Source organism: Atractosteus spatula, chromosome 1 (genome assembly GCF_055471065.1).
Source record: "Atractosteus spatula isolate fAtrSpa1 chromosome 1, fAtrSpa1.hap1, whole genome shotgun sequence".
NCBI classification, from domain to species: Eukaryota; Metazoa; Chordata; class Actinopteri; order Semionotiformes; family Lepisosteidae; genus Atractosteus; species Atractosteus spatula.
The window spans coordinates 45,244,957-45,271,890 of NC_142706.1; the positions used below are offsets into that span (position 1 = coordinate 45,244,957).

The 26,934-nt window shown below is 39.0% G+C and overlaps 1 protein-coding gene across 3 annotated transcripts in view; it reads right to left on the minus strand.

The window, feature by feature from the left end:
* Window positions 1-26,934, minus strand: part of ctbp1 (C-terminal binding protein 1) — a 215,328-nt gene that overhangs the window by 115,901 nt on the left and 72,493 nt on the right. The window contains exon 1 of one of the 3 annotated variants that reach the window (XM_088932379.1): window positions 19,140-19,196. The exons of the other annotated variants lie outside the window; for them this stretch is intronic. Within the exon in view, the coding sequence (XP_088788505.1) occupies window positions 19,140-19,146 (7 nt within the window). The 5' untranslated portion in view covers window positions 19,147-19,196. Of the gene's footprint in view, window positions 1-19,139; window positions 19,197-26,934 lie in introns of those variants that run through there. 3 annotated transcript variants of the gene reach the window in all.

The following is a 26,934-nucleotide window of genomic DNA, read 5'->3' on the forward strand; positions in this document are numbered from 1 at the left end:
GAAAAAATACTCTTCTTTAAAATTAAGGTGTTTTAAAAACTCTTCAGTACCAAGTTCATTCAACTTATTTAAACAGGCTACTGCAGCTATAATAATAAACATGTATTATGCATAATATATTCATTGTGCAAAATTTATTGCAAACATAAATCTAAACGTGGGTGTGTACACACTTTATCCTTACCTAAGATAAGAGAAAATATTTTCTTGCTAAGATTCCTAGAATTATTTAATACAAGCTATAAGAAGTTTAAATAAAGTTTTAAATCTTTGGTGACGAAACCAAGTCAAATTTGCCAGGCAAGCTTGGCTCTGATAACACATATAATCCAGGTCTATGCTGACGCAGCACCTTAAAAGCCGGAACTGCTGCTTTGCTTTGAATTCCAGGAACCAATACAACAATGTTTCAGGGTTTTGGCCAGTGTGGGGGGGGGGGGGGTGCAATTATTTTATAATCCTTCTGGCAACAAGGGTTGCTGTTGCGTCACCTGTTCCTTCATCGAAACGCTTTTTCTAGGCTTTAGGCATCTTTTTTATTAGGCGTGTCACTGTACTCCGTCCCAAGGTATGAGCCAAAAACAACACGTCATTCGGTCCCCTGCGCTCACATTTCCACAGCTTTTTCAAGCACCGTGCACAGGGCAGCGGTGTGAAGTACACACAGCTCGATAAAGGAAGGAGCAGAACGCTGAGCGGGCAGCTCGGTACTCTGGGGCGTAGATCAATACCACCTAAACAATATAAACAAGCAGCTGGATTAACAAACAGAGGCTAATATTATTCACACACCACAAACATTTGTGGCCTGGAAAGCAGCTGAAAACTCTACGATGGATTCACTAGCCTCTCTTTAAAGCTTGTAGGAAAGCCGAGCCATTCCAAGACAATGCTGGAGTACAAATATAACGGAAACGGCAAATTATGGTGTCAGAGCACAGTACAATAGTCTCTCAGAAATGGACAGTATCCTTTAAATCTCCATTAAGCTTTTAAAAGTAATAGCCTCTCTGAATGAGAACACATTAACCTTCCAGGCATCACTGCTACTAATGCTTAGGATCCCTTAATAATGTTTATCTAAAATTACTGCTCTTTTTACAATAATACTGACAGAAAATGTATTAATCACCATCTTAGATCTCACAATCTGTTGTGCCAGAGAGGTGTGCTCAGGAGTGAAGGGTGTGGGCCAGCTCTTGGCTTGTCAGGGTTTTGTTATTCAGACAGGGAGGGGTGGCTTGATCTCCTCACAAAGACAGCAAGCAGCCCAGCCCTCTTCTTGGAAACTACCCAGGTGACCCAAACTGGTTTGGTGAGCCGGAAGAGAGGAGTATATTTTTGAGCCTGGAGAAACTGTGGCATCTCTCAGCAAAGGCCATCTGGGAAGGGTGGTCGACATACTTCTTGCTATTCACAGGCACAATTAACTGAGCCATGCCTATCCCCGCTCTATTAAACTACACCATTCTGAATTCATAACAAGACCAAAAAAAAAAAAAAATCTGACCAAAAGCCAATTGCAATGCACAATCATTTGTCTAGAATGGGCTTTTGTGCATTTGGGGAAAAAAAAGGCTTGATGCAGAGATTGTAACACTGTTTTAAAAGTGTAGAACTAATGATGCAGTGGTCTTAAAGCATGTTCACATTATCGGCTTGCAGCAAGACTGGGGAAAAAAAGTGTTTCCCCCATCTCAGGACACTCGGATAGATGTCTTTGTAGCCATCTCTGTAAAAAGAGACTGCCGTAGGCAGGATCAGCAGCCTCAAAACGTAGGTGGGAGCACAGCAGTTCTGCCTGCTGAATGAAGCTCAAGCAATTGATTGCAGAGTCTGAGGAAGCCAGGATTTTTGTTAGATTCCAATATGCAAAGTCTGCTCCTGGTGAACCCCTAAGGAGCCCATTAGTTTACCTGTTTATAATGTTAACACACCACATAACACACAGAAGAATCAATCACCAAACAGAATTTACCTGCTTTAAACCTAATATTTTTCAATCAGAAACAAACCAGCATGTTATGTTAAGTGTTACGGGGGCCAGCTTCAAATAACTCACTGGACTGGTATTAGAGTCTGGCTTGTCTGTCTCTTTCACACTGAGCGTCACGGTCAAGAATAAAGAGTGACCAGCCTGTGTGTGCACTTACCATGCAAGAACAACACTGGTTCAAGTCAGGCCTTCATCATTCCACAGTGGCGAGTGAGCCACGGGCCAAAGGAATCATAAAACAAACTACTGTGCTTTCTCAAACAGCAAAACTTTAATCAAATCAAATTTTATTTAATCAAACAACGTGTGCTTTACCTGTAGAAGCATCTCACGGCTACTTTAATGGTGGAAGAGGCCTGGATCTCCGGTGTGCTGAAAACTTGTAAATGGGAATGAGGAAGTGGGATTATAAAAATTATTTTGGTACTGGTGTTTTGTTGCATTGAGTGGAACACATTGCAAAATTACTCTGATGGTGTAGGATCAGACACTGCAAATCCACAACAGAAAGCCAACATTTACATGGAAAACCTAAGGCAAGAAAGCTGATAACAGTACCGTGACTTACCTTGTGTACTGTGTAGCTTGTGTACTGTCTGGGAACCATTACTACAAAGTACTACAAAGGAACCATTACTACAGTATTTCTGCCATCTTTTACAGTTCTTTAAAAGGTGTACACTGAAAAGTGTTGAACGTTAAAATTATTTCTACAAAGTGAGTCGTCACAAGGTCAGCAAGACAAGGCTACAAAATGTAGTTATACGAATGCAATAAAATATACCAATAATGCATCAGTTTCTGTTTATATAGTCAAAGGTCAAACGGTGTGTTGTTTTTATTACAAAAGCTGTGAGCTAATGTTAATCTTTCTAGTCTGTAGTCTTAATTTGGACAAAAACCACATTACTTCCTGAAACAAAATGGTATAGATTTTCAAGTCTGACAACCTTTGCTGCATGTAATGTGTATGAAGCAAAGCAAATCGCACAATGCTGAAACCCTTTGTAACTTTGCAATACAGCATTTACTGCACAATAAATTGCAAACCATTTAACACTTAATGAAAAGTTCCTGATTGTATTACAGATAATCTACTTTGTCAAACTCCTAGTTCATTGTTAGCAACTCCAAACAAATCTTATGATTGCTCAATTATAACAGTACTGTACGTCAGCAATTTTCATAAATGATTAAATTGACTTTTTTTCTGCATTTCCAAAAAGTGTTTAACATTATGATGTAATGGATGAAAATACTGACACTTTCAATGTAACTCAAAAAAGTATGTTGATATGAGCTGCAGTTTAGATGTGCCCTCACATGCTCACTGTGAAATCAAAGAGCTTTTCTTTAGAAATGGGCTTGATTGATATCTGCTCCTACTTAGATCCTGCAGCTCTTTCTTTTTTTCAGTTCTGAACATTAGGACTTTTTGTTCTTCAATAACAAAAGTCATACAAAAGATCTCCTGTCCTCCTGCCAGCATCTGGAAACTGGAATGACCCACTCATACCTCTTCTTAGAAACAAAAAGCTAAAAAAGATCACTTTAAAAAACATCTATAAAACACAACTCTGTCCAAATACAAAAGACATTGTACTGTGTTTAGAATTCTTTATTTTTCTTTATTCATGCCTGGTTTCAGTGTTAATGTAGTTTCTAGTTCACTCAGATTTGCAATAGTCCTGCTGCTCTGTCCCGGGACAGCCAAACATGTTCATCATGCACTCTAGGAAACACTCTTCCCTAATGAGCCACTTAGGAGCCCTGAGCCATGAAATACTCTCATTACCCAGGAGAGGGTTTTGCTAAAGCAATCAAGTACTAGATCACCGAGGGCAAAACTTGCTACGATGACATCACTGTACATGTGACAGTTTCCATGCCAACCACCAGGTCCATCCATGGATACCGCCCCCGTTCAGGGAGCCCTGCTCTGGCCAAGCCAAGAGAGGCTCTTTCAAAACCACAAGTGACTAGCTCATCTTCACTGTATCAAAACATTTGACCTTCTTGAAGCACTCATGTGGTCTCTTCAGCATCTCTTGATACTGAAGGGGGGGGAAAAAAAAGTTTGAAGCCAGTAAAACCTCACTCTTTTTGCTAGCAAACAGATTCAATCTAAATTACCTCAGACGAGGTGTACTCTTTTCACTGCGTTTACAGAACACAATGGTGGCTGAGGAGGTACCCTGAATGCTACATTAAAGGGCCATCCCTATAATTGCTTTTTAAAACACTATAAACCACTTATACCATTTATGGTGACTGGCGCCATACTGCAAACATAACTTTTGTCTGGTACAACTACCATACCACATGGGTAACTTACAAAGCAAAGTTATAGCACTGAAATAAATTAGCTACTGTTAAAATGTCATGTACATCATTTCTCTTTATACTTCCTACTGTATGGATATTTCAGTAGCAAATTTACAATTCTGTAGTTTCACTGTGGGAGTAGAAAAGTGAAGTTCATACACTTGTATTCTATGTGAACCACCATTGCTTGATTTTGAAAATGCTTCCAAAACACGACATGTTAAAGGTGATAATTAACAGTCTTGCACTTGATTGTCAGCCTATTAATACCTAAGATGTGAAAAACCTGCAGATGTAAAGTAATATAAAGATTGACCATGCCAGACTACGGAAGAACAGGTGCAGTGTTAAGTGGCATGTCTCACATGCAATAAAAAAATGAAGTTACTGCTGCCATATCAACCTGTTACTGCCTACTCCCAAAAGGTGTTATGTGGAACATGTGCACAAGACTCAGATAAAGCTGAGCTCCCTTTTTCCTCTAATAAGTATCATTATCTAAACATTTCACCTTATGGAGCCGATACACACTTTTAGAAAAACATCTTCACCTTTTAAGTATTTGAATCCCTCCTGGAAATCACAGAACAAAACTAATTAAAGTCCTCTTCCTAATATGTGGCACTAGAAGAACAATTTTATTTTCTGTTACCTCTGTTAAGTAGCCCTTAAAAATTATTATTCATATATTTGTTGAAATATTGAACTGCTCCAGTTGTCCACTTTTTGTACATGTTAATATTATGTAGATAACAAATTCCAATTTTAGTTTTCTATAATTGTTTAAGAACTAACTTAAAAATGACCTAACACACTGAAGTAGTTTTACAAACACGTCAACTTGTTTTAATATACTTTAGCACAATGCAAGTTATAATATTGCAATGAATACTAGGTATCAAAAGAAATTCTCAAAATTTGAGCATATATTTTCAAAAAACTAATGTACATGGATTCTGGATATCAATTACATGATTGCAGTGTAATTTTGATCAATTTATGACTAAATGATATGCTTAAGTGACTCTGTTCCAAATCACCTCATTCGTGAGAGAGTTGATTGTGCAGTGAGGTGATTTAACTTGCTGAACACGAAGCCTGGAGAAAATCAAGAACGGACAACACAGAAAGAAACCGGTGTGCCTGCTCAACAGGACACCTTCGGGCCATCGGTATGTTGGGTTAACTCAGCAGGCTGTCACTAGTCAAGGAGCCCTGTCCTCTGGAGCAATGATTCAATGGTTTGTGCAGAGCGCTCTGATCGGTGTCAGCAAGCATGACACAGACATGCAGGAGAATACTCTAATGGTGGTCTGCAATGATGATCCAATCGATTAGGAGGTCCAGCTGTGAAGGTCGAGATGAATGAACTCCATACATCATGACTGAGGGCATCCAGACTACCTAGGACTATACCGATCAAGTCTTAGGACCTCCCTCGTCCAGATTTGACAACACTCCAGCAGGATAGGGTACATCCTCATACCACACATGGCTTTCAACATGGCTTTCTAGTCAGATGAGAATGTGACAGTTACACCATAGCTGACCACTCAGATCTGAGACCCAATGATTACTAATGGGAAGAGGTGGGGCAATGTGTGGCTTCTAGTGGTCAACGACCCGCAAACAGACATGTGTCTGTCTAAACTCTACAGGAGGAACGGGAAGAATCCCACAACACAGCACTGACATCCTGAGGCAAAGCATGTTTCACAGATGTACAGCTTCTACTTCTTCCACCCCTGGTCACATGCTAGTAGCCTGTGACTTTCGAAACAGACCACATGTTGATCAGGGCTATTAAGGACATCTGTTAATCACGACTCTTTACGTTAAGTGATTTACCTGTGGTGTTAGTTCAATACAATTTCAGAGAACCTTCTACAAAAAAGAGATTTTTTTTTTGCTTGATAACCTTCTGAATTTGTTGCCGTTGTAGGTGATCATTTTGATTAACAGCTCAGTATACAATTCTACATTATTTCTTACCTGCTTCAATGTTTACTCCTATACATGACTATGTATTAACAAATATGACTAACAATTGTACATTGTGGCCTAATCAGTGTTTAGAAAAAAAAATTCTCTTACTTATCCTTAAGCAGTCTGTCTATAAGCCGAAATAATTTGCTGCAAGGAGAATTTATATTTACATACCAATATATGTAAAGTAGGATACAGCAGATACCCCCCCAACAAGGACATCACACCGTCTTCCCGATGATGGCAGAATATGTGGAAGAAACGTGTCCACATTAAGAACTTTTACAGAAGATGGGTCACCTTGCTTTGATACCGAGTTGCACGCACCAGCAAAATATCAGTCAGAAAATGTGTAACTTTGTCCCCTTAGCCCAAAGAGACCCTTTGCTATGCACTGAAATTTTTCCAGAAAGGCTGCGTATAAATAGCATCCATTTTTTATAGTACTATGCAGGTCACAATTTTTCTCACCTTATATAAAACTACGTGGCCAGTTAGGACATCAAGAGTGATATCTAATGAAGTCTCACTGGGATACCTATAACAGTACATTTTGGGATTATTTGTTTTCCACCACAATAAAGGAAAAATGCTTATAGGAGTAGATGTAATAAAGACGTCAGTCTCATTAAAAGTGCTCACTTAAGTAAAAACACTTTCAGTTATGCTACATTGAAAAACTTTAAGTGTCCTCTAAAAAAAAAATCCTTGTTCTTCACAAACATGCAGCACGTAGTACTGTATAATGCTGATGGTTTCTAGTGCAACAGAGGAGATTTTTAAGCTTGCTTTGTTTGCAGCTCTCCAATTAAGAGACGGAAGGGCTGCCGCTTGCCGACAGTGAGGAGTCGTTTGTTAAAGCGGAGTAGAAAAAACGGAATTTGCCATCTCTTTATCCTTTGCAGTGCTCAATAGACTGCCAGGATTCACCCCCTAATGGTACAATAAATGCAGCTTGGCATCTCAGCTCCTCTACCCTTGGTGAAATTGCTTCTGTAAAAGAAAAGCTTATTTAAAATGCAGGAAGCTTCTCCTAAACAATCTCCCTGAAGTGTGAGTCTCTTATTTTCTTACGTCGACACATGGCTTAAGCGAAGGTTAAAAAAAAAAACTTGCACAAAATTGCACATCCCCTGGCTGTTGTCTTAAATTCACAGGGGCAGAACAAACGCTGATTGGAATTAATTGCAATGTCTCCCGCTTGTAAAGGTCGGAGGAGTTCATCTTCAAACACACTTGAGGATCAAGCTAAATAAAAAAAAAAGACTCCGCTTCAAGCAGGGAAAAAAAAATCAAAGGCACTATTCACAGATAGTCCTGTAATTAAAAAGTTTAGTCTGTTTTTTTCCTCCCCATTTAAGATTAAGCTCTTTAAATAAATTAAAATAAACACTTACGTGCAGTATACTGACATTCAATGGAAAACAACTACATGATTACCAGCAAACCCAAACAAAACGTACATGTCTATAGTGACTTATAATGCACAAATCCCCCAGGGCATCTACAGAAGCATCAAAACTAGGGCTTTCCAAAACTGTACATAGTTTCAAAATAGCATCTTTCTAGACGTTTTATTCTCAGAAACAACTCGAACTGTTGCTCAAGGATTACAAAAGAAAACAAACGCAAATTTTAGTGCAAAGCATCTTTATGTATTAATCATCAACTATCATGAAGTGTGATGCTTTGCCTGAATTTTCTTTGTGACATGACATTAGCCAAAATATTAAAAACTAACTTATGGGGTCTTATTAACCACATAGTAAGGAAACTTGCATTTTGAAGAAATTCAATTGGGCATTCATCAGAAACATTAACAAAGTTATATTTATAGATCCAAGTGAAAAACAGAACAACCCAAATGACTATCATTTAGCTCTTTTCAAACTATAAGGATGAGTCTTTCCATTCAAGAGAAACATAGCATCACAAAAGACTAAATGGCTTTATGTTGCGTTTTAACTTTTCACCCCTGTTGGCCTAACTCTTCATGGTATGGTACTTTATAAAACTCAAGCACTGGAATGGCTGAAGCCATTCACTCAAAGCCATTGATAAGAAAGTTCAGCATCAATCCCCATTCATCCCTTCCCTCCCAGGAGACTAACAAAATATACTGTCAGCCCAATGGAGGATTTGATAAACAAGCACAGACGTTGAAAACTATTCCTAGAAGTTGTCCTCTGAATGCCATTACTTACAGTAGCTGCACGTCTTTTGTCTTTGAATGCAGTGGATCTTGCATGATGCACTGTTCAAGTATTCAGAGTAGAATGACTGCAGCACTGGTAACACCACTGGCATGATGTTGGTTCTTATGTTGGCTTTAGGTTTTAATGGCTATCATTATGTAGGTATATGAAATGGGCATACATACTGTAAATACTTTGCAGATAGTTGAGTTATATAAGTAAATAAGCACACCATGCCAGGCCGAATTCAAGATAAGTAGGAGATAAATAGAGGATTTGTACCATGTTTTAGCTGCATCATTCTGTTCTTTATTTCTGGCAAAGTCTTAAAATAAATTTGGTATGGGTCACATGGTGCAGTTAATTCAGACAGTCCCTTCATCGCAGGTCTTCTTTAAAATGAGAATGTTTTCAAATGACTTATCTGTTTTATCACATAATACTGTAAGTGATCAATACCGAACATCCAGCACTAGCTCAAACACAAGCAGACACGCAGCCTGGCAAAAACTAACTAGAGGAACATCTCTGTGGTCTGTATGCAATGTCACTGCTAACCTATAAAGCAACTGCCAGAGCAGCAAAGTAATTTGGCAGTGGTTGAGTTTGACGTATGTAACCACTCAACGTGTTCAACTGTTGGTAGATCGGGCAAACAAATTCAGCGATGCGAGCCAGTGCGAGACATTGTTTCTACAATGGAATGAAAAACTAACTTTGTGAGAAATTATTAATCAGGTTGAATGATTAAGGTTCTACCCTGATGTTGTTATTGCTGGAACATTGTCTCATCAACAACAGGAAGCCGCCTAAACGTTAGCATGAGTGCTCCCTCTGCTACCGAGGTGCTGCCACAACAGAACAATGTCAGCGAGAGCTCTTGCCCTTCCTACCAGATACATGTTCTACCGCCACCAAATAAAACACAAATTCATCAGGAAACACCTTCTGGCAACATTCAGCAGGTTTGTCAACCAAGCCGGCATGCAAACTGCTGTCTTGCATCCCTGAAACACTGGTGCCTCTACTGGAGACCAGCAAATCTGAGTCATTGTAATTTATCAGATTTAAGCATCTTCCGAGACGCCCAGTGTCACTATGAATGACTCACCTGGCTGTGGTCAGTCATGAGTGCTTCCTGTCAGTTGGTGGCGCTGAAAAGCCCAAGCTCTTTGCCCCCACCTGCAGCAATGGCCATGATTAAATCTGCGGTGTTCTTTTTATGCTTGTCAACACCACCTTTGCATGTTGAAGTTCATTCTTGTACTGTCACTTTGTGATTTCAGTCAGGAGTTTACCCGCAACACAAAAAGCACACTTGCACTCCAAGGTATACTGTAACCTCTCACCATATTTGAGCAGGTTAACAAATTAACTTTGGATAATTAATTGTGGGGTTATAATACATATGTAGTGAGCATTTCAGTAGAATTTGACAGTTTCTAGATTACCTCTGCACTGTACGCAGCAGGCCAGTTTCTGAAGTGCCTATAATTAATGTGGGCTTGTGGGAAAAGTAGTGGCAGTTGTGTGTGGCCCACAGTCTTCCTCTACTGAAGTACCACCATCCAGTGTGAAAAACGGCTTAGCCTCACACTTCCTGCGCATCAAGGTTATCAGCACTTTCTGCAGAATGCAACTGCAGCAGTTTGTAGAGGGAAAAACGTTCAACCTCGTCCTCTATATGGACTATGACAGCCTGAAGTATCAAGCTGTCTGGGCCCACCAAGTTTAATGTATAAAACCACTGCATTAAAGATGACCCGACACTGACGTTACCACAAACCCCACCTTGTTTCATCTGCTGTACTGCAGGAACCACCAGCAGAACAAAATTGAAGAAAAAGCTATTTGACAAGTTTATTTAGCCGTATGAAGGACAGAAATCACCACTGTTGCATCAGCGCCAGAAGCTCTAATTCCTCTATAACAAATTTCATAATACATTCATATTTGTCAAATATGACAGATGTAGTGCCAGTAGTAGCTTTCCAGTGTGGAGTAACAAAAGGCCTCAATCAGTTTTGAGTTGGGAGCAGTGTTTTACAAATGTGGACAACATTGTCAGCCCCCCCCCCCCCCCCCACAGCTTTGAGAGCCTATACAGCCCCCCCCTCCAAGCAAGCCCTGCTCTTCAATGCATTCTTTTTAGAATACAGTGTTTCAAGGTGGGAGCAAAAGTGCAACCATAAGTAAGGCCCGAAGGCCATAATTGAAGATCAAAGAATAATCTTACGTACCACTATTAGGCCATACTACCTTCAGGTTTTCACCCTGTTAAGCCAACATTCTGGCAGGTGTCTGTGGGTTTTACCGAAACCTGGCTTTTCCCTTTGCTCTCCATTCTACAGCGCTGCTTTGGTGTTGTCCGAAAACACAAATGTGAGTCAGCACCCAGTCACCCACCCCAACCCACCTCCCCACCACCACCAGTTTCTGTGAAATAACAGAAGCTTTGAGAGTGCAAAGCTTTTTGAAGCAAAGCAAACAGCGCTGGCTCTGTAGTCTGTACCATTCAACCAGACAGAAAATCAAACACTGCCATCTGTCTAGCTCTGCATTCAAGACATCTGCAGCGGCTTGAAGTCAGATAAGCTACGGGAAACACTGAACTTCAGAAACATGATCTTTCACACGCATCGCAAAGGCTTGAAATCATGAAATAATTATATACAGGCTACACTGCTCTTTAAAAGGTAGTAAATACTGCTGTATTATAGTTAATCAATCCTGTTAAGAAACTAGTGGTTACTTTTGACACTTCCCTATCTTTCAAATCACATATCTGCGAAGTCTGCAGCACATCTTTTTTCTATTTACCAAACATACCCCATTGGAGACCAATTCTTTTTCTTACTGGTGCTGAGAAATCAGTTCATACTTTTGTGTCCTCAGGACTAGACTTCTGCAATGTTTTGCTACCTAGATCACCCAAAAATCTACAGTATGTCCACACCTGTGCTGCTCCAGTGTTGACCAAGCTTAAAAACCCAAACATGTTTCTCCTGTGCGGACAAACCTGCACTGGCTGCCAGTCTCTTACAGGACTGACTTTAAACTCCTCTTGCTAACCAAACAGGCCCTGCATGGTCTGTCCGCTGTAGGAGTTACCATACCCACAAGTCCCAGTTCGTTCTCTTCATTCCACTGGCTCTAGGCTCCTCAACTGTACATTTGGGGACCAAGCATTTCCAGCGGTACCCCCATCTTTGGTATACTCTTCCTGAACACATTAAACACACACCCTCTGCTACCTGCTGTCATTTTTAAATCTCACCTCAACACTTACTTTCAAAGGCCTTCAATTCTTACCTCCTTCTTTTAATTTCATATTTATACATCTTTTTTGTATTTAATTTTTCTCTTTTTTTTGCTTACAGTACATTTTTCTATGTATAATTAAAATTACACGCATATATTATACATTTTTAAATGTATAATATGTACAATTTGCCATCAGGATGCTCCAGATTGAAAGGTGTTATTTAAGAATAAAACTGACGAACTAAATTTGTTCATTACTGCTACAGTGTTCACTTCCTTCCCTGCCAATAAGAACAAGGTGAAATCTGGAAATCTGAAAAGGCAATGATGCAATGATAACAGAGCAGACAGAAAGAGAAATTTGAACATGCATTTGACATACGTGCAGAGAGAAGTGTATGACACCTGATGGTTTTGTCTTTTTTGCCATTGTAATTCAGTGCTTAAGCTCGATGTTGGATACCCAGAGCCAATTTCACTGAAACATGCAAAACCACCACCCCAAGGAAATGACTTTCAATTTCTTTCAGCAGCTCCCAAACCCATTGACTTTGAGGTGAAAGGCTTTTTATCCCATTGTTGTTTCATTATCCTGTAAGCCCCCTGTGAGAAAACCGTTATCACCAGACCACTCTCTTCTTCGAGCTGCCCTCAACCTCTCTCAATCACTAAAGTCACAAATGTTTTCGGATCCACAGGCTTCAAGAGGAAGCACTGCTGGGGATGCTGCACTTCCACTCACTGCCTCCTCCAATTCGTGCCATCCTAACATGCTGCGTCACCCTCCAGAACAATAAAAGAAAGATCCAAACCACAGCAGCATGAACAGTAGTGCACACACACTCGCTCAGTACAGTACTTTCAACTCCCTCCCCCTCCGTAACATGTCAAATTGCAATGAAAATGAATAATTTTCACTCATGAAATTCTGCATCCAGGGTGTTCAGCAACGTACAACACTGGTCCCACTCCTCTTTCAATAACCGGCAGATTCAAATCATTTCAAGTTAACTATGGAATTGGACAACTAAAACTGATGCTACTTTACCCATACCTTTTTAGATTATATAACACAATTCTTACTGCAGCCCCGTTTGAAAAATCCCTTCTGGACTACTATATAACCAATATATGTGCATACTGGTTATATAAATTAAAACTGACATCCTATTAATTGGAACATTGCCTTCACTCTCTCTGCTCGGTTTACGCTGGCCTTTATTGTAAACTGTGGTAAGCCTAACAATCGTGTCACTTTAGATGTCTTGTCATGAACCCATGCATTTCTGCATTTCACAGAAATAAAATCAAGATTTTATTTGCACTTTGACCTCTTAAAGCAGAAGGCTTTTGGCTGACATTTGGGGGGGTTATTCACCGAAAGTCGCTCAACAACCATGAGATGACTATTTAACTGTGGGTGGGAGGAGCAAAACACTGCGTAGCAATGATTCGCTCAGGCTGCAGTCGTTCAAACCCCTGCATGACTCTCCGTTTACAAAATCTGGCCACCAGAAGATGTCGTTGTAAAGGAGTTCCATCACCACAGGACCTGAATTTACTGCAATTCTCAATGTACAAGAGCCGCTGTCGATCAAGCATTGTTTCAACAAACATTAACACTAAAGGTAATTATAAACGTACATCACAACTCTCAAAAACAATGTGCTAATATGCAAAAACATAAAGTTACGCGAGAAAAATACTGCTGCTCGCTTTATCTTAACCTTTTTCCATATTCCTGTATGCATGCTTAATGCATTAGCTTTATGAAGTGTGCAGGCCTTTTGAAAAGTACAAACTGTACATGCAGACAGTAGGGAACTGCAACTGCACTGTATTAGTGCGTTTCCACAGAAACAAGCAATTATGACTCAACCGAGACCAACAGTTTACACTGAAAATGTAAATGGTCTTCCTAGGATTTTGAAAAGTTAAGGAAATATTGCAAGGTTTACTAAAGAAAATAATTAATTTTCCAGGATTGTTGGTGTGGAAAAACAATGCTGTTTCTCAATTATGTGTTAATACACTTTTATATTCCTTCAGGGCAAGTTAGAATTGCTTTCTGTATATTTGATTTTAAGAAAAATCATTAAAAAACAATGTATTTTTAAATAAATAAGCATCATATTAAACTTTTATCATTAGTTCATTTAATCTAGCAAAAGAACAGTTTCAAAAGACGTTTATGCTCATTAAAATACTCAAGGGCAAAGCATAAATCATTACCTACTGTACAAATAGGAAATAGATGCCTGGTACAGAATAATACGCATACCAAAACCATCCTAAATCTGCCTTCCGACAAATTTCTTTGTCTATTCACAATCTAATAATGAAACATGACAAAGACACTAGGGACAGCACTGTCAAATGTGTAATAATATTACACTGTCTCTTGGAATAAAGTGCATTTTTTTCTGCAGTGATAGTGAACTCAATGATTGTTTGACTCAATAAGAAACCAGGAACACAAACTAACACTGCTGAAGAATTTCTGAACTAGGGTTCAGACTAAAGAAACAGGCTTTGAAATGATTCTGCATTGCTGCCTTTAAAAATGGAATGCTACTAATCATCCTCATCATTCGCAACCAAGACAGCATCTTGAAGGAAAAATGAATTAGTCAATAAATCAGTTCACCTTCATAAATGGGCAGCAATCCCTATAACATTACAATAAAATCCAACAGCTCTTCAGTTTTCGACATATACTGCCTTCTTAATTGTGACTGGATCAGTTTACAGAAAGCTTTATGCGTTTCTTTGTTCATTACAGTACATGTCAAACAAAACTGAAATACTTGCTTTCATGCTCAAAAACAGGTTTAATTAAGCACCGCTTTGCAGTTACAAAGCTAGTTACTGTACATCAGTTCCAGTGGAAGCTTGGACTGTAGTAAAACAGTGCATTACAATATTCGCTCCTTAACCACACTTCTGTTTTGGATTATTAGTTTATGGGGGACTCTTAGCATCAAGCAGAATTCCATACATGTCCCCTGTCCTGAAGACTAATCGTGCCCAATACTGTTTCAATTTTTGTTTATTGCATATTTGTGGCTAGAACCTTGTCCAATATAAATATCTATTTATAATATGCTATACCTTCATGTAAAGGAAAACATCCAAATGCTTTTTAAAACTAACTTACATTGAAATCACATGAGGTTTAAAAAAGAAATACTAACAGATTTTGTCTGATATAAATAAGTCGTATAAAATGTACCACAATCCTATAATAAACACTTTTTACATTTTAATTAGCAGCCAGAGCACTTCAGGAAAGAAATACACTGATAACATTTTACGCGGAGATGTAAAAGGCCTACTTCACATAATACAACCTTCCATCTGACTAGCTTACCGCTCAGAGCATGAAAAAACAATTCTCGGTGAAGGCTGACACTATACATGCAATAAATAAAAGAAACACACAGATGGAGCGCATTGTGTTCTTTTCGCAAAAATCTATTTTTAAAATATTCTATACAGATGCAAGCACAGGCCTGTTGTATATATTGAATATAATGTAATGCAGAAAGACCAAGTGACAGTAATCAGCGTTCTTTCTCCACTTCCTTAAAAAGGCTGTGAACAGCAGCGTCCGCCAAGCTTGGTATGGCATTTATTCCGATGCCTGTCTTGGCAAACAGTGCAGCAGAAATCCAGCTTTTGGTCTTTGCCCTAAATGGGCCCATAAATCAAAGTCAACAGCCGGGAAAATGAAGCTGGTCTTTGCGCATCCTCGCTCTCCATGGTGCTGCTGTAAAAGAGATGTGCACTAAACGAAGGTGTGGTGCATGTCATTCACTGCAGACCTGACACAGGAAACACTCTGTACGGCCACCCCCTCCTCGCAGAGGAAACCATATAATTAAACAAAATCCTGCTGAAAACAAAAATCACGTATTAGCTTGCAACGTTTCACACAGCCAACAAAGCATCTGCATACTTCCAGCACTGGAACAGAAATCACTTAAATCAGACATTTCCCCTATTCCAATTGTCTTCCATCGAAAGACAGTCAAATCCCTACCTTTCCACATTCGAGGTAGTCTCTCTTTGAAACCTGTACTATAATTACAATACTTTCCCACACTTAAAACCAGGAGGGCAGACATCCAGCACAGTTGTGGTTTTCCCAAAGGAAGCTGTAGAGACTTTTCTTTCATGCGCTTGAAAGTGATGTTTGGGGCAGGTACAATGCACAAGGTGAGCTGGGAGTAATGCAAAAACCTGGCACTAACATATTTCCTTGGCCCCTAAAGATATTAAATGAATATATTTTCAGCAAGTCCTGTGTGAAAACATTTAACAAACGTAAATAAAAAGGGTGCACAAATTCCAATATAGGTAACAAAAACTGTTCAGAGGGGAAAATGAATGTTTTAAATGTAATAAGAGTCCAGGAGAATTTACAACAATAAGGCAGTGCTGTATTGGCAAACTGTGGAAGAACAGTAGCAATCATGACATAAAAGCCTAAAGCAGCCAGAATACAATATACAATATGGACAATATTGTGAGATGTCCTGCATGAATAAGGCCTCTGCTGAGATCTCTAACCAAAGGTGTTGCAAAAAAGGAGCCATGCAATACTGAAGCTTACTGAGATAACTTTTACCCTTACTTCAAGATCTTCCAATACCTTCCAAAGTCTTGACTGAGGATATAGCTAGTTTAGGCAACATATTTGTCAATGTGGTGATTTCACTGCTGTTATTATCAAGAGACAAAATGTGTCTGCCTTCAGCCTCCATAATTAATTTTATACAAGTATCCTGCTTTTTTATTGCATATTCCATCTTAACAGATGCAATCACATTTAGGGACGTGTACTCAAATTAATTTGACAAATCTTTTCTTCCACTCCAACCTTTAATAATATAATAATAAACTATTTTATATCGCGCCTTTAAAGCACTTTACAGAATGACAACATCAATAAATAAAAATAATACACATTATAAAAACACAATCACAATACACAGAGGAGACCGTGGATGGTGGTACTAAGTATAATAGAGCAGAGGGGTAAAGAACAGAACTAGTTAAGTAAAGGCTCTTCTAAAGAAGGTTTTGAGTCTGGATTTGAAGGAGTTTAGAGAAGGTGACTCTCTGGTTTCCTTGGAGAGAGAGTTCCAGAGCTTGGGGGCATAGCAGGAGAAGGCCCTGTCACCCATACAATGTAGACGGGCTTAGGGGACAGTCAGGAGACCAGAATTAGAAGAGCGAAGGTTGTGAGCTGGGGAGTGGAGCGGTAATAATTCAGACAGGTGCCAGGCCATGCAGAGCCTTATAGGTAAGCATGAGAATTTTAAAGTCCACACGGAATTTGACAGGAAGCCAGTGCAAGGACTCCAGGATAGGACTAATGTGAAGACTTGCACTGGACCTGGTCAGGATTCTGGCTGCTGAATTTTGGACATATTGCAGTTTGTTCAATGTAGATTTGGATACCCCAGTGAGCAGAGCATTACAGTAGTCAATTTGGCAAAACACAAATGTGTTGATCAGCTTTTCGGCCACAGTTAGTGATAACGTAGGACGTAGTTTTGACAATATGCTGCACATGTGGGTCGAATGTTAAGCCAGAATCAAATATCACCCCAAGGTTTTTCAATTTAGACTGAAGCTCAAGTACAGAACCATCTACAGATACGGTTACAGGGTTGACACGTGACCAAAGGCTATGTTTCAAACCATAGTGCTACATAAGGAACTATTATAAAAGCTTGTCACGTCACAGATATTACAGAAAAATAGATGTAAGCAATGATACCAAATTTCACAATACGTTTCAAAATCAGGCAACAATGAGGAGCACTGTGAGAAACCATCTCATACTTTGAACTCCAGAGCAAATTCCCTCAGCTCCTTGTCACTCTGTATTTCACCATAAAGTTTTACTAGGAAACCAAAGTTAACAATAAAATGACCACTGGGCAAACAGGTTTTGTTGATTCTGTTCATTTTACACCTTTCCATGGCTCACACTCTCTAATTCCTGTTCAGTGGGATTCAAAACCAGAAGAGGATTTAGATGCTTCTCCAAACAGATTAACAGGTTTTAAAAACACCAGGCTACATTCTCAGCAATGAATTACTTGACCAACTGATTCTTACAGTACATAACGTATCTAAACATGGTGGATTTTTCTACATTTATCCATATTTTTATGGATTTTTCCATATTTATCCATAGCTGTATTAGCTAATACAGTAATTACAATGTATGCAGCACACACACACACACCAACCCGCAGACTTTTAATAAAACAATCCATACTCCAACCTCCCTGATGGAGTGCAAATGTATTTTACAAAGAAATATTAAAATATTTTTCTTAAATCCACTCAAAATGCATCCGTAAGTCTGCATGTGCTATAAATGTTGCAGAACTATGGTCGCAAAATGACAAGTAAATGGGCAACGACACAACGTCAACAACTCACGTTTCTTTGAAATTATGCAATTGTTTTACGTAACGCTAAAAGAACAACAAATTCAGACAACTGGATGGCAAGTGCTAAACACAAAATGTTAAACAACCGACCACAATCCTGCAGCACGTCAGCAAGTTGACAGCGTTACTTTATCCAAAAAGCTTGACTAGGTAACTTTTGACAAAGGACCAACAGAAACCTAGACAACAAAAAATAAATATATCGCAGAGAGTAAGCAGGGCATCAGCATTAACCATTAGCAAATGAGCAGAGTGCAAGGAGACGCAAATCTTAAATTCTAGTTTACAGATTCAAATGACAGTTGTCTACGCGGAATGCACATATGAATCAGAAAGAGGGAGGATTCAAGCCCTGTCATTTGCCCACAGAGTTTAACTTCTAAAGCTTGCAAAAAGAGCCTAAATAAAATAAATAAAACGCTGAAAAAAAGCAGTGAACGACAGGTTCTGTGCATTTTAACTGCAGGACCTGACAGCAGCAGAGCCCACACCACAAACACACAATCTGCTCTAGTTTAAACTTGAACCATTTAAATCATCAACCAGCTGCAAGTGCGTGTTTCTCTAGCAGGTCTGCGGTCTTCTACGTCTCTGCATTTGAACTTGAAAAGCCAAAGGAGGCACAAGGCGCTCCAAAGGGAGAAACCTACTGCCACTGCCTCAGCTTATTAAAAATACAAACCAGCCCCCTTTTATCCTCTCCACAACCCACACAGCAAAGGCTTGCCCAGCGTGAGCTCCAAGGCTACCCCACCCAAAGCCCTTCCAGCCCTAAAATCTAATCCACCTTCACTACGGGATCAGTCCGTAGACGCCATCGCAAGCCCGCTGCTCCACCGTTTTACAAATCAGCCAGTTTTCAGAATGAATCAAAGAAAAGGGGCAAAAACGATCACAAACCTTGCATCCCCACCTTCGGTTTTTCAAACCCAGAATATGCTAGTGCTTCAGGAAAATATGCAGCAGTGGGGTCGGAGACCAATCACAGAGTACGAGAACTACGAGGCGGCCAATCAACGGAGGCTGCCTCTGGACAGTAGCCAACCATATCATAGCTCATTACTCAGTCAGACAGAAGGAGGCTGGGGGGAGGGGACACGCGCGCACACACCAAAAAATGAGAAAGCTGGAGAAACGGTGAGAAGGTACGGGGTGAGTTGGAGGAGGCATGCACCGGACCGTCGGAGAAAAAAGCCGAAATGAGGGCCCCGAAAGCTGTGTTTTTTCCCTGTGGACAAAGCCCGTCTGTCATCATGGAGACGCTGAAACTGAATGACATAATCTAGGTGTTTTTTTTTTCCTCTCTCAGTAGATGCAAGGCCTTGATCTTGTGGTGTGCCACCATTCCAAAAACTCCACATACGCAGGATTTTGTTTCGGTTCTTGTTCTCATTCTAAAATCATCATAAGGGCTTGCGCTGCACCTAATCTGTTTCACTGACAAAGAAATACTTTTTCCCCCCCTCTATCTAGATATCTTAGTGCGCATTGTAATAGATTTTAAGTCAAACTGCTAACAATTATTTAGATATCCACTTTTGGTGAACTGAGCTCATTAGGCAAGAAACATTTGTTACAAACATTATACAGTAGGTGTGCCACACGGACACGTGGAGTGTTGTTATAAACCTCTTTCCTTCATGCTCACAGTATATTCGATTTACACAAGGGTCGTTATTAAGAAATACCTCGGGCTTTATTTATAATTCAAAGAAATATTGGTTTACGAGATCAAGGTGTATCAAAAATCATATTAATCACAAAATGTCCACCAGATATAACGGCAAAAAAATACCATTTCAAAGTTTGAACTGTAAGTTTAAAAAGGTGCTGAAAAAAATCATTTATTTCTATTATATGTCTAAAATCCAGAGAGCTAGAACTTGCTTCACTGCTTGTTCACCTTCCACAGCAACAGCTGGATTAGAAAATACTTATATGGGAATACACACCCCTGTGACTCCTTAAACTACAGCACATGACCAGGCTGAAAAAATAGCAAAGAGCATACCTTGAATGCTAATGAACTGTTTTACAAGATGTAAATTACACTACAACATCGGAGACTGCTGTGACAAACTGCCATTTATTACTACCAACCCACTGTCAAACCCAAGATGTGATCCTTGTAGTCAGGCGAGACTTTTCTTAGGCTGTATCCAGACTGTGTACGCACATAGTACACAGTCTGCTATATTGGTAGAATAATTTAGTTTCATAGGCCTGTAAGAAGTGAATAATAAAAAGATGCATTCTTCCTGATGACTTCACAGGAATGCAGAGAAAACCCCTTCTCATTATCATTATGTCTGGAGTTGTGGTTTTGCCCTACAGCCATTTTTAAATGGAGGTTGAGCTATAGTCTTCCTGTATCCTCTGTGAAGCACAGTAGGGTTCTTCTTAAAGGAATACTGATACACAAACCTGTAGGTCTCTGAATGCTGTGGGAAACTGTACTTATGAGGAAGCAGTATATTTCTGAAAAATGGGGATACATTTGAAAAGTACTTTGAGTCTGAAATCTGATACTAATATCAAACAACAAGATAATAACAGTTTAGAGATAAAAGGGGTACATTTTATTCAATGTGAAGGCAGAACCTTCAATTAACCAAAAAAGATCATAGCCGGCACTTTTAAAGTTAAAATGGGTTGTGTTTTTGGAGGAGAAAGGAGCCGTGCTAGCTTAGACGGCAAGGGCGTCTCCATTCTATTCCATTCCAGGGCTGCAGGGGAGCCGGAGCCTATGTCTGCAAGCAATGGGTGCAAGGCAGGGTACACCCTGGATGGGACACCAGTCTGTTGCGGGACACACACAGACGTGTGCACACATTCACAGCAGGGCAGATTTTCCCAGAAGCCAGTTAACCTTACCTGTAAGTCTTTGGACTGTGGGAAAAAACCTTGAGCACCTGGAGGAAAACCACTCGAACATGGGGAGAACATGCAAACTCCACACAGACCGGACCCCAGGGATTGAGCCCAAGGCCCCAGCGCTGCGAGACAGCAATGCTAAGCACTGCCGCTGCCTTGCCGCCCATGACAGAACTAGACGAACATTAAAGTAATGATCAAGAAAATCTAACTGGAACATAATTGAGGTGAAATTAAAAATAAAAGCATACTGCAAAATGCACTAAAATTAAAGAAAACCAAACTGCATGGTTTTGGGCACTCCTCATATACTGCCACTTTTTTACTTATGAAAAAAACGCAATGTTTTATTATTGCATACACAACTAAGAAAAATGTCACACTTGCAATGGTTATGATGCCACACTTTCTCTGTTGAATTCCAGCCTGCACCAGGATGCCCAGAAAGGTTGATGTTAAGCAAGTGTAAGAGGTCTGGTAATAGAAATGATCTGTCTTTACACTACAAAGTTAATAGTAGATCCATGTTATGCTTCTAATTGTATGGATTACCTAAGCTATTTTTTGTTATACAGTCAATATAGTCACAATATTCTTAATAAAAACATAATTTAAAATAAGGTATTTTCATATTAATGCTACTTCATAATAATTGCTTACACTTAAATAGCGCTTTTCTGGACACTCAGCTCAAAGTGCTTTACAGGTAATGGGGACTCCCCTCCACCATCACCAATGTGCAGCCCCACCTGGATGATGCAACGGCAGCCATAGTGTGCCAGAACGCTCCCCACACATCAGCTATCAGTGGGGAGGAGAGCAGAGTAATGAAGCCTATTCATAGACAGGGATTATTATTAGGCCATGATTAGTAAAGGCCAATAGGAAATTTGGCCAGGATGCCAGCGTTACACCCCTACTCTTTTCGACAAATGCCCTGGGACATTTAATGACCAGAGAGAGTCAGGACCTCAGTTTTACGTCTCATCCAAAAGGGCAGCACCTTTTTACAGTATGGTGTCCCTGTCACTATAAAGGGGCATTAGGACTCACAGACCACAGGATGAGCGCCCCCTGCTGGCCCCACTAGCACCTCTTCCAACAGCCACCTTAGTTTTTCCCAGGAGGTCTCCCATCCAGGTGCTGACCAGGCTCACACCTGCTTAGCTTCAGTGGGCTGCCCGATGTGAGTTGCAGGGTTATAGGACTGCTGGCTAATCACAAACATTGTAGAAAATGTTACCCTACTTTAAAAAAAGCAGCTCCTTATTATTTCTTTGGAGGCTAACAGGAGTTAACAGGATTTTGCATCTAGTGCATTCAGGGTTGTCACTCATTGTGTAGTTTTTTAACTATTGCTTTAAAACATTTTTCAAAAGACTGCAACAGTGCAAAACTCTCAACACAAAATCCCAAAGTGAGCTGGAAAATTTAAACCAAGAGCACATTATGCTTACATACAAAATCCAAAACTCTTAACCACTTACTTAGTTCCATAAATACCTATACTTATTTCAAATACTAACAGCTTTCTTGCGAAAAAAAAACTCTCATATTGGTAGCTATTACAGCTCCGAGAGTCGGGACCTCAGACTTAAGAAACCTCTACTTACAGTACAGTCCATTTTAGAATCATGCATTAAGCAGACTACAGTACCTTGACTACCACGGACTACTATACAATACCACTCGAGTGTGTTACAGAACATAAAATAATGCAATGAGTTCAAAATATTTGTCAACTCTGACATTTTTCTGCTGACGTGTTTATTTTGTAATGAACTACAAAACACAAAATTACACTGACCATTGTAGCATCAAAAAATAGCAAGCTTGCCTATTTGTTTCTTTTTTTGTACTTCCTAAGAATGATGTGCTGCTTCAGGAAAAGAAAAAAAGGGTAGATGAATTTCCTGTCCACTAATGGCAGAGAACTTAAAATACATCTTTAGACATGACACAGAAAATCTGAACGAGCGTGCCTTTTTTTTCCAACAAAGTCTTCAATGTAACCACTGTTTGTTTCTGGGGATGGGAATTTAAATGAAGAATCTGTTGATAGAAAGAACACGCATACACTAGCATTGCTTCTTTAATTCTTCACCTTAGCCGTCAGCTCATCTCAGCCAGTCCTCCATATGATCAGCTTCAAACTCTGCTGAAGAATGTACTACACACAAATGATGGGAGACTGTCTCAGGCTTAGCTAATCAGGGAAAGCATTTATTTTCCTGTCACTTCTTAGCCTTTTTCTTGGTAAAATACATCAAGCAGCATAATAGGTTATGGTTACCGATCTTCTCATGCTTTTATTTATTTAATGATATCTTGTATGAGGAAAATCAATATTGCATTGTGATACAGCTTCCATCTGTTTTCTGACTGCTTCTTCCACTTCAGTATTGCAAGGGAGCTGGGTCCTGTCTCAGCAAACAAACAGGCACACAATGGGATACACCCTGGATGGGATGGCAGTCCATCACAGGGGACACACAGATATAAACACACTTTGCACAAAGGCCCATTCCCCAAGCAGTATGTATTTGGATTGTGGGGAGAAAACAGAACACCCAAAGGAAACCAATGGGAACATGGGGAAAACACACAAACTCCACACAGATAGCACCTGTGGTCAGGAATTCAACCCAGGACACTAGTGCTGCAAAGCAGCAATGCTATCCACTGAGCCACCATGCTACCCACCTGTATATCAAATGACCTATATTTCAATGGTATAAACAAAACCCTATTTCATACAGATGACCTATTTTGTTGTACTGCACAACACGAAGGACATTTCTCAGAGGCTTTTCTTTCAATTTACTTACAGTAAAAATCCTTTAGGATAAGTTCATGCCTTCTACTAAAACAGGAGGAGCCATTAATTCTCTCATATTCCGGTTTGCGGTAAAACAAAAGCAACACAACCTCTTAATCTACCGTTTTTACATAATAAAGACCTTTAATAAAATCAGTATTTCATAAGACAAGAAAAAAAAACCTTACTAAATATATCCCTCAGTTCTTGGCTTTTTTTTTGTAACCAAAGAGCTTTTTTTTAGTTAATTATCTTGATAAAAGCTTGTATAATGCCTATCATAGGATTATCATTGCGTCACTATGTATGGGAGAGAATGTCTTGTTGAATGAATTTATGGTTGTTCAACAAGTCTTAATTACTAAAGTTACTGCACATGTTCCAATAAATACACCTAGTCTGCAAGCTGCACATTCAATTCAAGACCATGTCACATTTCAACATGTTCTTGTAGCCAATTTCTTATGAAGAATGTGTTTGGCTGCAGTACCATATACAATGCTGGAATCACAAGAATAAATTGGGATGATATGTTTATACATTCAATTTAAAATGCAGCTGGATCAAATTTTATTCCAATTTTTATTTACAGAAAAAAACAAGTAGTTGGTATTTATTGCTTACATAAAAAGAAGATCAGTAATGAAATTGACGTGTATTTCAGTTGATCATTTTTTGGCTTTAACAACAACAGAGAAGGTAGTCCTTATAGCCTTGAAACAGATTCAGTAGAGATTGAATTGTACTGTGGTTTGAACCAAAGAAATGTTCTATTGGGCTGAAGTCAGGAGACTGTGATAGCCTGCTTAACAGTCCATCTTGTGCATTATATTTGAGGAAAACAGGTGTTTGTATAAAATATTTTTTAGCAGGACTGGTTTTATTTTTGATATGTTTGATGATTCTTAGAATTACTGGCTTGATTTCTGATTTGTGTCCTCAGAAATACAGTGAAAAAATAAATTATAATCATCATAATCAAAATGATTCCATAACATGATGCTTCATTAATAACTGTTAATTTATTGAGGAACAATCTCTCTGTGCAACAACCTTATACAGTAAATATAATATAGTTATTTTTTCCATATAGCTTTCCCATCCTTAGTTGACTATCAGAGGATGAGATCCTTAGATCAGTTAGCTGCATACTACTGAACACGTCTATGTTCTAGATGGCTTTGTCTCATTTGTAACCTTTCTTCTGTTCATATGTTCTTACATGTTTGCAACAGCAGCACTGTGAATTCCATGAGTGAATTATAAGCTGCAAAATGCAAGCTGAGAGCTGTTAGTGAAATCCAGAAGATAAAAATATTTTTAAAACTTCATTAAAATCTGATCTTGTGAAACAAGAGGAATATACAAAGAAGCATGTTTCACAAACATGTGGAAACCACACATTCCAAAAGTGTTTGGTTATTCCTCCTGTTAAGTGCCAGTATTTCAGTTTTAATACATTATAGACATTAAATCCTTTGCTCCTGATTGCACCTGGTAACTACCTGGGTTAGAAACCAATTAAACATTTTTGAACAAAGACCACAACCGCAACAGGGAAGTTGATTTTCTGAAACAGAGTATCTAGTAAAAAGAATATTTACAAAACTGTACTCAACCTCACGGTTTCAAGACATAGTCTTTTTAAAATCAGTTTACTAAACCTGAGGACGTTAGTAAGCTTCCGGCTCAACAGTCAGTGAGTAAAACTGAACTATTGATTTTACTGCCCAGGTTTATGGGAGTGACAGAGTGAAACTAGTTTCAGGTTTCTAACCTCAGATTGCAATACTTCTTTCGTTGCCACTCTGTGTGCACTTTCAGAAAAGACTACCCACCCAGATGTAACGCTTTTTTTTTAAATCTGGTCACAAGAATGTTTACAATCATATATTCCATCAACAGCTACATGATTTACTTTAGTTTTTCCTGCATGATTTCCTGTTTTGATTAGCATGCCATCGCCTATTCCTCTTGCAGTTTCATTCAAAGCAGAATGTGAACAAAAACACATTAATGAGCTATCATTAAAGTGAATGCAGAAAGAAGGCAATGGCTTAATAAAGAAACAACATTCTGCTAATGTGCTCAGCCCACTGCAAACCCAGAGTACAGAGAATTCCGGAAAGCCTGACAGATGAGAAATAATAAAGACGAATTACACACTCATGGCCAAAAAAAATGCCAATCAATAAATGTGCACACTAAATTAATAAAATGTAGATCACAAAGCATACATTTTTATTAAGGAATAATCTGATGATAAACAAGCAATATGGATGCTTCCATGCAGAAGATTAGATTATTTACAAGCAAATCTGGCACTGTGTGATAAATGGCGTGAGCAAAACACTTCTAGCAGTAACTTCAAAGTTAATAAATGACACAGCTATAAAAAGAAATTAAGGGCCTGCTTTATCCCTCTACCACTAGCTCTTTCTCATAAACACACGACTGTAGATAAATGTAAGTGTTATATTCTATTTCCTTACAGAAAAGAAAAACAAACACAACGAGTGCAAATTGAAAATGTAATTTGTTTTATTTGTGTTAAGTTCTCTCCTACTTCTGTACCTGTGGGCCTTTTTTTCCAGAGGAGAGTGAAGAACAAAAATACACAAATTCATGCCTGCTGGTACAAAAAGGGTATTTTAAAAAAAAATTACAGTTAAAACAACCTGCTCACTCTGAAAGGACACTTGTGGTCTACATTAAACTAAATTGATACTTGGAGAAAAAACTGATATGATGATTCAACTATTGGGCAAATTTGGTTAAGCAACTACGTGGCAACACTTCACAGGAGCATATCTCACTGATTCCAAACCTGCACAGCCTCCTAGCAGATATTTTTTTAAAAAACATGTACCTACTGTAAGTCAGTGAAATTCTAATTTTTGCTTCAGTTGTTTGCTAAATCATGTACTTCTTGAAAAGATTTAGTTCAAATATTCTACATTTTTAAGCAACATAAGCAAAAAGCATGAATATTCTTGTGTGATC